General features: G+C 38.4%; 1 protein-coding gene across 1 annotated transcript; it reads left to right on the forward strand.

The window, feature by feature from the left end:
* Nucleotides 1-1178: 1178 nt before the first annotated feature.
* Nucleotides 1179-8677, forward strand: LOC129106127 (phosphatidylinositol 5-phosphate 4-kinase type-2 gamma-like). The gene is made up of 10 exons (XM_054617461.1): nt 1179-1328; nt 1430-1527; nt 2654-2750; nt 3997-4146; nt 5512-5658; nt 5810-5848; nt 7648-7761; nt 7845-8097; nt 8254-8357; nt 8597-8677. The coding sequence occupies exons 1-10, from the start codon at nt 1179-1181 to the stop codon at nt 8675-8677; spliced, it is 1233 nt and encodes a 410-aa protein (XP_054473436.1).
* Nucleotides 8678-11502: the final 2825 nt, after the last annotated feature.

Genomic DNA, 11502 nt, shown 5'->3' on the forward strand with positions numbered 1-11502 from the left:
ACATGTGTTTACTGTGGATCAATGCAAGGTTGAACAGTTACACATCACATGTAACACAAGTACAGAATTATTATTAAAGCATAGAGGGCCTAAATTATTAACTAACAAGTCATACGTCATATTTATTATTCAACAGAAAGGAGATTAAAGGTACTTTGAGATCAAACCTAATTAGAATTGTGGCTGCAATAAAATCATTATGACAGTTAATCATCTGCCTACATATAGTTGCAGAAAGAACCATGATGTCTGAAATAACTTGTGCAAAACTTTGCCATCATTTACACTCAGTGAAAAATAGAAATAAATGTATTTTCAATCAAAAGTCAATTAAAGTCTTGTAATAAAAACTGCTTTCCTTAAATTGTTCATTTGTTGTTGGGACTATTGTATTGGACTTTATTATACTGAGAGGTGTTTAAAATATTACACCCCCATCATTTAGATAAAGTTATAAGAAATACACTTTAGGACAGTGGCTCCAAACCACGTGGGTCTCAGGGCCCTCATAGGGTCCCAAGATAAATCTGAGGGATGATTTAGATTATTTAACATTTAAGTGGAAAACCACTGCAATATTTCTGTTGCACTTAATCGTGGCTGTTTTCATGCAAAATGCATGGCATCTTTCATGTCTTTATGCCTCATGAATCCCTCAAATTAAGCAATGACAAAAGCAAACTTGAACTGCTCATATCTCAAGCCAGAAGCACATAACCCGTAACACTTTAACACAAATACACCACTAACTGCAGTTACACAAAGGTATCTACTATTACAATATGATTGTATTGTTATATTTGTGTGGGCTTATACAAAAAAGTTTTTCTTTATGAGTGGGATATAACATACAAAGTTCTGTAAAAAAAAAAAAAAAAATCTGCAGTGGTGGAAGAAGTGCTCTGTTCTTTTACTTGAGTAGCCCGAAAGTAGCATCATTACTCAAGTAAAGTATGTAAGAAGTGTACTTAGTTACTTTCCACATCTCACACATTTTAGCCTGCACATTGTTTCATCTTACAGAATGTAATGCTGATTGTGTCCCGAGGTTGACCACAGTCTCCGGACCAGGAGGTATTAAGTCCACAGCGCCAGCAGGTTGCTGCTGCAGAGACTTCAGACTGCTTTACATACACAGGACGCCCTGCTCACAGACTGAGGCACGTTTGAATAGTGCGATGTCTTCTCCCGGTGCCACCTCCAACCCTCTGAACACTCTGGCGCCCAAAAGGAAAACTAAGAAGAAGCACTTTGTGCAGCAGAAGGTGGAGGTTTTCCGAGGAGGTGACCCCGTGTTGAGCGTGCTGATGTGGGGAGTCAATCACTCGGTAGGTACGTGGGCCGCTTACTGAGAGCATTATAGATTTATATGTGTGTGTGTGTGTGTGTGAATATGTTCATTAACTGTTCATCCATTGATCATGCGCAGATTAATGACCTGAGCCATGTGCCTGTACCTGTCATGCTGCTTCCAGACGACTTCAAAGCCAGCACCAAGATCAAAGTCAGCAACCACCTCTTCAACAAGTACTGTGCTCCACTCAGCTCTGGTCTCATCGTAGGAACCTTCACCCTTGCTCCTGTGATTTGCACACATTTTTGTGGCACCTGTGATTTATTTGCCTGCCTGTGCTTATCAGAATTCACAGCCCCCCCCCTCCTTTAGAGAACAATAATGTTTTGTACACTAACAATACCTTTAATACTACCATGGCTAGAGCTATTATCACTAACAATAAATGGCCACAAAAAACTATTAATTTAGCTTGTCTGGACCATGTGTGCAGTGTGGAGTATTTTCGAGGTGATGTAAAAGAAGGAAACTGCATGTGTTTGAAATGCATTTGTGTCAGTGGTTATGTAACACCAGAACATTCATAAATTGCATGCAAACATGACAGAAAACAGCAACATTGATTAATTCATCAGAAAACGTTGCGGGGCTCACAGAGGATGAGAGTCAGTCAGACAAAATATAAGTAAAGCCTGTTTTAAAATAACATCTATTTGTGAAAGCTGTGCTATACACTCCATCTGCCCCGAGGTTCCGTTTCTATACAATTGGAGTCTAGAAAACTTGAGTGGCTTTCAATAATCCTTTAATCCACCGAGGAATCCAGGTCGTGTAAAGAATTATAAACAGAGGAACAAAAAAATATGTTTTCTCAAGTTAAAAAAGCTGTAACCTTGTGAGACTAACTTGAAGATTTTTCCTGTTGCTTGATGTGGAAAATACTCAAGAATGAAATAGTTTAAACAGAACTTATGATGCAACTGTCGATTTGGACAGTTAAAAAAACAGCAGACGTTCGTGCCATTGAACACGAGAGTAATTTTAGTGTCATTTTAGAAAACACATATACTGTATTTGTTAATTAACAAACACGATTTGTAATTGGTTACTATCTCTGCTGCATTTAATCATGTGAACCCTTTGATCAAGTCATTTGAACATGTTATTTTTGTGCATTGTATACTTGTGCTGCAAGAAAAACAGAGAAAGAGAGATACATTTCTTTGATATTTATTTAATGAAGCACTCGTAGTTCCTGTATGGCTCTCAGTCAACTACATTTGCTGATCAGATGATGTGTGAGGAATGTTGCAGCACAGTACATCAAGCCACATTGTTCTTATTTCATTTGTTCCTCAGAGAGAATCTTCCAGGACAGTTCAAATTCAAAGACTACTGTCCACAGGTGTTCAGAAACCTGCGAGAGCGCTTTGGAATCGAGGACCAAGATTACCAGGTATAACTATAATCTCACCACAAATCAACATTTGATTGTGCCACAAAAAAAAATGAACAAAAAGAAGATACTTCTTTTTATAATATGTTGATGAAAAACAGACTTTCACAAAGACAAAGCATCCAGTGTTTTGTATGTTCTGCATGTATTGAGCCGCTCCCTTCTAAATTTGCATTTCTTTGTGTGATATTTGCATGTGCCAGGTGGCAGACAGAGTGTCTTCATCTGTTCAGCTCAGTGCACATTTGGTTAGCACACAATTACTATGTGAGGCATGTGTGCTGATAAAAGTTTTATTTCTGCACATCTACAAGAATGATGCAGCAAATTTCTTGAAACCAAGCATACATCAGAGAAAATATGTTTGGTTTTGGCATAAATTAAACACAATTATGCCTTATATAAACTTTAACTTAGAGGAAGAGTATTGGCTGAAAATGACCCAACAATGGAAAATACAAAAGGGAAGCTAAAAGGAAATTCACACAATGCAAAATAATACACAGAAACATTGGAGACCATTAAAACTGGAAAGGATAGGCTTAATAAATAGCAATTTGTGTTGGAAATGTCAGAAGGTAATGGCCAGTTTTATTCACTGCATTTAATACAACTCTTCTGGAGAACAACTTGTAAATCTCAGCAGCTGGTTGGGAAAGAAATTGCCATTATCTCCAAGATAAAATTTACTAGGGGACAGAACCCAAATACAGTTTTCATTTATATATCACACTGGATTCTAGGACAATACTTAAATACTGTAAAACAGCTTTATATGAATGTAAGCTTCAAAGGTGAATAACAGAAACAAGTTAATCTTCATGCAATTATCAGGATCTTATAATATTTAATTATTATTTTGTTTTTTATTTGTATTATGTTGTTTTTGTTTTTTACTTTGAACCTTTCATTGTGGTTTGTGATACCACTGTCAATAAATAATGTCTCACAATATGAAACACTGAACTGTCATATACCAAAGATAAAAAAAATCAAAAATCAACTTTTTACATTTGTTATACACGTAAAAGATGAAAATTTACCTTTGCAATTAACCTATTCTAACTATTTCAGTAATATATTTCAAGATGTCCCATCTATTTACATTAGAGATTGTGTTTCAGTGTTTCAATTGAAAGAGTTTTAAAGCGGGACACCGGTGTGATGGATGTAAAAGGTTTCACTGTACAGCTGATGTCACGTTTTGCCACTGCTCAGAGATGCCTCTCCTCTCTCTCACCAACAGGTGTCTCTGGCCCGCAGTCCTCCACTAAAAGACGAAGAGGGGCAAGGCGTGGAGCTGCTGCTGACATCATACGACCGCACTTTGGTAGTTAAAGAAATCTCCAGTGAGGAGGTGGAGGAAATGCACAACATCCTCTCTGAGTATCACCAGGTAGGACTAACACAGGGTGAAAAGCTTACCTGTGGCAGGAGGTTTGGATTTCCTTTCACAGTGAACAAAATATTATCTTCGTTAATCCATTTTCTAGTCTGTGATTAACTCCAGGCAGTTAATCCTGAGGATACGTTTCATTAGTAACAACATATGTTCCACTCGTTTTGTCCTGTGTCTTTTGTATACAAGGATAAAATGTTCTCTTAACCTTGGTTGCCATGGCAAAGTTTTTACAACATCAAAGCTGAATGATGATTGTTTGAATATCAAACTGAGTTGTTTTTTTTCTACAAGTAATGGTACATGACCAGAGCTCTCGCTTTTACATTTCAATTTGAGTTCATAAAGATATTTTGAATAAAGCAAAGACACAAAATGTGATGACTGTTTCTGTTGGGCAAGATGCACTCTCTAAAGATTACATGTTGGCAAAATAAACACAATATTGGAGTTTTGCTAATGTTCTTTGGTGTAGTGAAGTATATCTGCATTTATTTTGTCCTAACAGATAATATTTTCACAGCAGACATTTTGACATCATAGTGTTACAACTAATATTAATGATGGAGCTGTTTTATTAAAGTCTCAGTAAGCCATGACAGTGAGCCAGCATGAACAACACCTGGACCCTAAACCCCATAAAATGATTTCTTTTTTCTACTGTAACATGTTAAATTGTCTTCTGTGAAAAATGCCTATGGTGAAGTAAGAATATTTAAAGACAAACCCTATCCCATAACAACCATTATTTGACAAAAAACAATAATTATAATTCAAGGTCCGCTGGTGAGCTTTTTCTAGAGCCTTGAAATGCATCTTATGATCTTCATCAGTTGTTGAAATTTGCTCAGTTAGTAGTCCCCCTTGAAGACCATAAAAGATGATTGAAACCTCCAGAATAATATAGTAAGCAGACTTTAATGGGAGTTCTCTTTAGGTCTGAAACAATTCTTTGAGGAACTTGAGCAACTCGATTACCAAACATAATCATTAATGGAAATTCTATACATCCAGACCTCGTTTAACCACCCCAAAGCAGATATTTCAGGACGGTTAAAATATTTTTTTGCGCAGGTGGGGACAAAAGTTAGTCTGGAGTCTTGAAACCCAGAATGTAATATGGCACTTTAATGCACTGAATAGCTTTGGGCTTGACAGATAATATTATTTTATGCAATTTAAGCAATAAGAATGTTAATGTTAAGCATTTTCTTAGTGTTGTCACCAGTAGATCTGTTTGGTGTGAAACCTTTGGCAGGTCTGTGTATCGCATCACTTTCATGTTTGCACAAGAGAAAACATAATATGGGCACATTGTGTGGGTTGATCAATCATGGTCTATTCACTGCCGTTCCCTTCTAGCATATCGTCACCTGCCACGGCAGTACGCTGCTCCCTCAGTTCCTGGGCATGTACAGAGTCACCGTGGAGAACGAGGACACCTACCTGTTGGTTATGAGGAACATGTTCAGCCACAGACTGCACGTACACAGGAAGTATGATCTCAAGGTGAATCCTGCGGGGGGCGTGTGGCTAGATGAGCAGTCAGAGCAGTCATGTATCATGTGTTGAGACATTCATCGACTCTCAGCGGTTTGTGATTTGTTTTGTGAAGTAATGAATGAATATGGTTTCTGTAGTATTTATTTTCTCTCCACAGGGGTCTGTGGTGTCTCGTGTAGCAAGTTTTAAAGAGAAGGTGAGATCAACTTATTGTAAAGGTTGTATGACAATCTCTGCTTAAACTGTACTTTCTGCATGAGTGTTGCCCTTAAGAGTTTGTTTAGTTTAGTGTTTAAATTGAAAACATTTAAATACATTGCAGTAAAACTAAAGGCATACATTATCAGAGAACAAAACGTAGTCCACGACTTCTTTCCATCCACTTATTGGCATAAACGTTTAATTTTTAAACACAAATTGAAACCATGTCCTTATTTGCAGAAGCAGACTCTGTTTGACCTTTTTCTTAAAGGCTTGTGGGTTCTGCGCCTTCTTAATTGAGAAGGCAGTTTATTCTATTATGTAGCACCAGCATAGATAAAGACACCTTACCCATCATGGTTTTGAATCTATAAAGGTTCAGGTTAGCTACCATAGCTCTGGTATTGTGATTATAAACTTCTTCTAACAACTTTATTGTTGCATTAACTGGCTGTTCTGCCATTTAGGATACGTATCCTCAACAGGGAGCCAGGGAGCTGAGACTTGCCCACATGACTCCTACTGTCCAGCCCTAGTACTACTCAACCAGTTTGTTTTGTGCTACTTCAAGTTATTGTTTCAAGGCTTTATTTAGGCCCTAGTACCATAAACTAATGGCGTAGTCCAAGAGACACTGGACAGTGTTAGGGATTCCCTATCCAGTGAACGTATCTTCATGCACTGCTTTGTATGATATCTCAAGAAAAGTTTTTTTGTGCATTCGAATGTCTAGCAACATAAGCAATGAGTTCACCTGCACCCCTGCATAGCAGAACTTGTTGAGGCAACAAAACTACTTGGTTAGGTTTAGGACATGATTGTGGTTTGGGTTAAAATATTTTTGTTACATTACTTATTATATATTTATCTGTATTTGCTACAAGTATTGTACTCTTATGGAGTTTAAGACATAGTCTGCTGATATTGATGCGGCAAAAAGAGTGAAGTAATTTTCTACTTACATTGATCTGTTCTTTTTAATGTAATTTGAAACAAAATATGTTGGATTAGCAGAGTTACCTTTTAATTACAGTATATTAATATTGCATAAAACAATGGAGAAAAAAAAGAAGAAAAAAATAAATTGTCCACAGCTGCTATATATGGCTTCACTTTTTAAAGGAAACTATTTTTTGCTGTCACCTAAAGGATAGGTTCAGTATTTTTTACACCACAAAAATTGATTTTCTGGTCTACAATTTTCAAGGAGTACTTCAGTGATTTAGTACTGCACTTCAATAAAAGTGCTGGATCCTACATTTCCTGTAATGTGACACCCACTCACATTGACATTGTCAACTGAACTGTTTTCACAGGCCAAATAATACTTCTCCTGAAGAATAAACTTGCTTTTTCTCCTGTAAAATTAGAGGTGTATGTCACTTTAGCACCCCCCTGAACCGGTACCAAGGTCATTTTCTAACAAAAATTAGATATGTACAGCGGGTAAAATAAGTATTGAACACGTCACATTGTGACCTCATAAAGTTACGGAAGTCAAGGAGAGAATTCAATGGAGCCGTTTCAGGCAGCTCAGGAGCTTCTGAGGGGGAGGGTAACTCCTTTCAGGCGTGGACTTCAGCTTTTACACTCTACAGACCTTTTACACTAAAGAAGAGGCAAAAAGTGGAAAAGCATAATAGGGCCAATTTAAGGTTAGGTTTAGGCATCAATAATACTTGGGTAGGGTGATAATAGCATCTGCCTTATTTATTGAGGAAAATAGTAATGAATATTGTGATCAACAGGCTAAATGTATATTTACAGTTGATGACCTTCACTCTATATCTCCAGGTGAAGGAGCTGCCCACGTATAAAGATGTAGACTTCAGGAATAACATGCAAAAAGTGTATGTGAGTGACGAGGAGAAGGAAAATATCGTTGATAAGTTGAACAGAGATATCGAGGTAAGAAATCACCGGGGAAGACGCATGCAAGCGTTGTTTTCTTTGACATAATTTGTGCACTTGCACGTGTCCTCTTACTGCAGTTTCTGGTGCGTATGAGGATCATGGACTACAGCCTGCTGCTTGGCATCCATGATGTGAAGCGGGCTGAGAGGGAGGAGGAGGAGGAGATGGAGTCGTCCTATGAAGAGGAAGAGGAGGATGAAAACAGCTTGGCTCCCGCTCCAGGATCCACCTCACCTGAGGGTATCGGTGGCTACATGAACTCCTTCAAACCCATGGGCCCCGGAGAATTTGACCCTTACGTGGATGTGTACGCTATTCAGAGTGCTGTAGGTGAGTGCTGACAACTGAGAAACCTCTGGTGAATCTGTAGTAGGTTATAAGAGCCCTGTGCTGTATTACACCTAAACGTCATCTCATGCTGGGACGCAGCAGATAATATCATATGTTCATATCACTCACCACGTGCTGTGAATCACTCCCATGTAGGTGCACCCCAAAGGGAGGTATATTTTATGGGTCTGATTGACGTGCTGACACAGTACGACACCAAGAAGAAAGCTGCTCACGCTGCCAAGGCTGTCAAACACGGGGTGAGAAACCAGCGGCCTTTAAAGGGATCGGCTGGCATATGCGGCCTTTACATCTCTACCCTGAAAAGTGTAAAGGGTTGCTTCATTTTCCATCCGTTATCTCTAATCAACTGTTTGTGTGTGTGTGTGTGTGTGTGTGTGTGTGTGTGTGTGTGTGTGTGTGTGTGTGTGTGTGTGTGTGTGTGTGTGTGTGTGTGTGTGTGTGTGTGTGTGTGGTGTGTGTGTGTGTGTGTTTGCAGGCAGGAGCAGAAATCTCATCAGTTCATCCAGAGCAGTACGCAAAACGTTTCCGAGAGTTCATCACTAAGATCTTTGCCTAGTTTAAATTATTCAGTCGCATCATCATTTAATAACAGAGGAGTCTCTGGATGCAATAATTATGTATTCTTAAACCCACATCTAGAAGCACTGAAAATGTACTGTTAATCTCTAAAAGTGCCTTCACCGTTCATAACATTCTGCACTGCAAGATGGACTGTGCATTTATTTTGAATGAAGAACTGGAATTTGCAGACTGGAACAAAAGTCTTGTTAATGGGTTCCCTTTTGTTTTCACTTCAGTTTTGGCACTACTCCAACCCCAGACTCAGTGGGAGGTAAAGATGATGAGAAACACACATTTGTTCAACACTTTAAGTTTGTTGCAAGTCTCACTTGCTGCTGCTTTGGAGAAAAATGTATGATTTGCTCTAAAATATTAATTTATTACTCCTTCTTTTCCCACCAGTGAAAACACTTGACAACAGAATAATGAGGGCAAATCTACAGGGTCTTAATTAGGAACAATACAATGTTCATCTCCTTGTAATAAGCAATGTGTGATTTAAGCTGCTAAGAGTGATTTTATCTTATACCAAATGTTGCCAATTGCAGATTTGAAATAAATAGCACCGACATAACGATGTGAATCAGATACCAGATGGTACATTCTGACAGTTTCCATTAATGGGAAAACATGTTGAATGATATAAAGAATATATGTAAATCAATAAGAATAGTTGTTTATCAGTGAATGCATTATCAGTCATTATCATATGATGATCATATGATGATTATGTTTTATTAAAACCTGTTTTCACAAAGAGCAAAACGTTTTTTTGGTTTGATTCCCTTATCAGTAAAGAAATACACATTTTCCATTATCTGTAAACATATTAATTAAATTAAATGAAGTATAAATAGCATGATGTTTGTGATTTGAAAGATTGAGACTGAAAATATTTACTTGCACATTTCCAGTCGTGCTGAAAGGCTGCACTCCTCTTAGCTAGGCGTTCAGCATTTATTGTGCTACATATCAGTGCAATGCTTCAGTTGAAGCTACACACGCTTGCATCATCTGAACACCACCGTAGCACACAAATTATTAAGATGTAAATTGATCAAACAGCTTTTATGTCAAACTGGTGTAGTTTGGATCCAGCATCATGTTGTATCCCTTATTTTACCTCTAAATGATATCAACAATTTAACGACATAATGGACCCTACTGAGTGAGGTATCAAAAGGATCACAACGTTATGATCAGCGTAACTCTAACAAGTTAGCGAGTAAAGCAAATTGTGATTCATGGCAGAACATGTTTCCTCTGTAATATATTCTCAGTGGTAAAGTATTCATTTTTGTCCTTATTTAGTCCCTCGGCCCTGTCCCAGTCCGCCTGGCACACATTCCTGAATCCCCTTCTTAGAGGATTTCACTCTTAATAAATGATTGGACAAACAGGCAGAGGAAGGACAAGCATGTGACAGTTATTCTAAAATAAGTCCAAAATGCCTTTTATTGGTTTAAATTGTTCATATTGTGGTAAATACTGTGGTAAGCAAAACTATCCTGCCCTTCTAATGTTGGTACTTTTGTGTTTACCACTCTGTCCCTCTAGCTTTACTTGGTGAGCGATCACTTGTCAAATTTGTACCAGTGACTTAAACACAGCTGTTTCTAGTCTCCTGGGTTAATATAGCAGCAAATAACTATTTGATATCGTGGAGTAACTGCGTCCTGAGCGGTGAATGTAGTCACACTCCCTCTTTGTGTGCTGTAATTCAAGCTTCTTTGTTCTATGTTTTGGTGTCCGGGCTGTCCATGCGTAAATGTTGTAAAAGTAAGTGCATGCTAGACCGTACTTCATGTCCCATTGGTGAGCTTATCGCCACCGATCTGCACTGTGCTCATACAGCGGTTATAACTGACAACCCCGGCCCGACCCATGGTGGCAGACAGAGGTGGGAAGGAAGCGTAAACCCCACAATCTGGTCCCCTGAAGGTTAACATTGTTAGCTCTGTCAGCACTTTTGCAATTGTCAGCAACTTTAGCCCAGCCGCCGACATTTCAGCTCATGTTTGCTTGTGGCTCCAGAGGTGAGCGCCATGTAAAGGCAACCAAGCCATGACCTAGGGTGTCGTATAGCAACTTTAACGAAAGTCATGAATAATGCGTGTATCCTATCTGTGATTTGGATCCTCTCCGAAATGTAATGGGTTTCATCCTTGGCTCATGCTTCACCCTTACACCAACTTTCACGAAACTTAGCCAGTAGTTTTTCCGTAATCCAGACAAACCAACCAAACTGAAAACATGACCTCCTTGGCAGAAGTAACAAGGTCCACCTCTGATGAGGAACAACATGGTTGCTGCTGATTTTTCTCTATTTTCTTTGTTAGTTTTCTTTCCATTTTAATACTATGAGTGCTATAAACCAAATGACACTGACAACATCCACATAAAAACATAAACAGGATTTTAGGTAAAAATAAATAACAGGTTCCTTTATGATGTATGCCAATCTTATATTTGTTGATATTTCAATGTAGTTCCTGAACATCAACATCTATACATCTCGTCAATCTATACACATGTATATATGTAACTTTTGTCTCTAGATATGTGTTTGCTCACAAAAATCTAATTATTACTGTGAATAGATGAAACTGAAACTATCTCAGCCATGGTATTATGGAACCAAAATGAGTCCCCGACATCGGCCTAGAAATAAAGTGGGTCACAGCCAGTAGGCGGCGGTTTGATCCAGAAGATCTCACACTCAAATGCTAGTCGAGTGTTAAAGTGAAGGCCGCTGGTTCAACCTGTCTAGAAAACACCTCTCAACATGAGCTGTTTGAAACATGAACCCTCTGCGCACCA

The sequence above is a fragment of the Anoplopoma fimbria genome, chromosome 17 (assembly GCF_027596085.1).
Source record: "Anoplopoma fimbria isolate UVic2021 breed Golden Eagle Sablefish chromosome 17, Afim_UVic_2022, whole genome shotgun sequence".
NCBI classification, from domain to species: domain Eukaryota; kingdom Metazoa; phylum Chordata; class Actinopteri; order Perciformes; family Anoplopomatidae; genus Anoplopoma; species Anoplopoma fimbria.

What these genes read in the sequence shown, in the direction of transcription:
- LOC129106127 (XM_054617461.1), top strand. Translation starts at nt 1,179, where the DNA reads ATGTCTTCTCCCGGTGCCACCTCCAACCCTCTGAACACTCTGGCGCCC. An exon ending in TGTGGGGAGTCAATCACTCG is followed by an intron (nt 1,329 to 1,429) that starts GTAGGTACGTGG and finishes GATCATGCGCAG; the next exon opens with ATTAATGACCTGAGCCATGT. An exon ending in TCCTCTCTGAGTATCACCAG is followed by an intron (nt 4,147 to 5,511) that starts GTAGGACTAACA and finishes GTTCCCTTCTAG; the next exon opens with CATATCGTCACCTGCCACGG.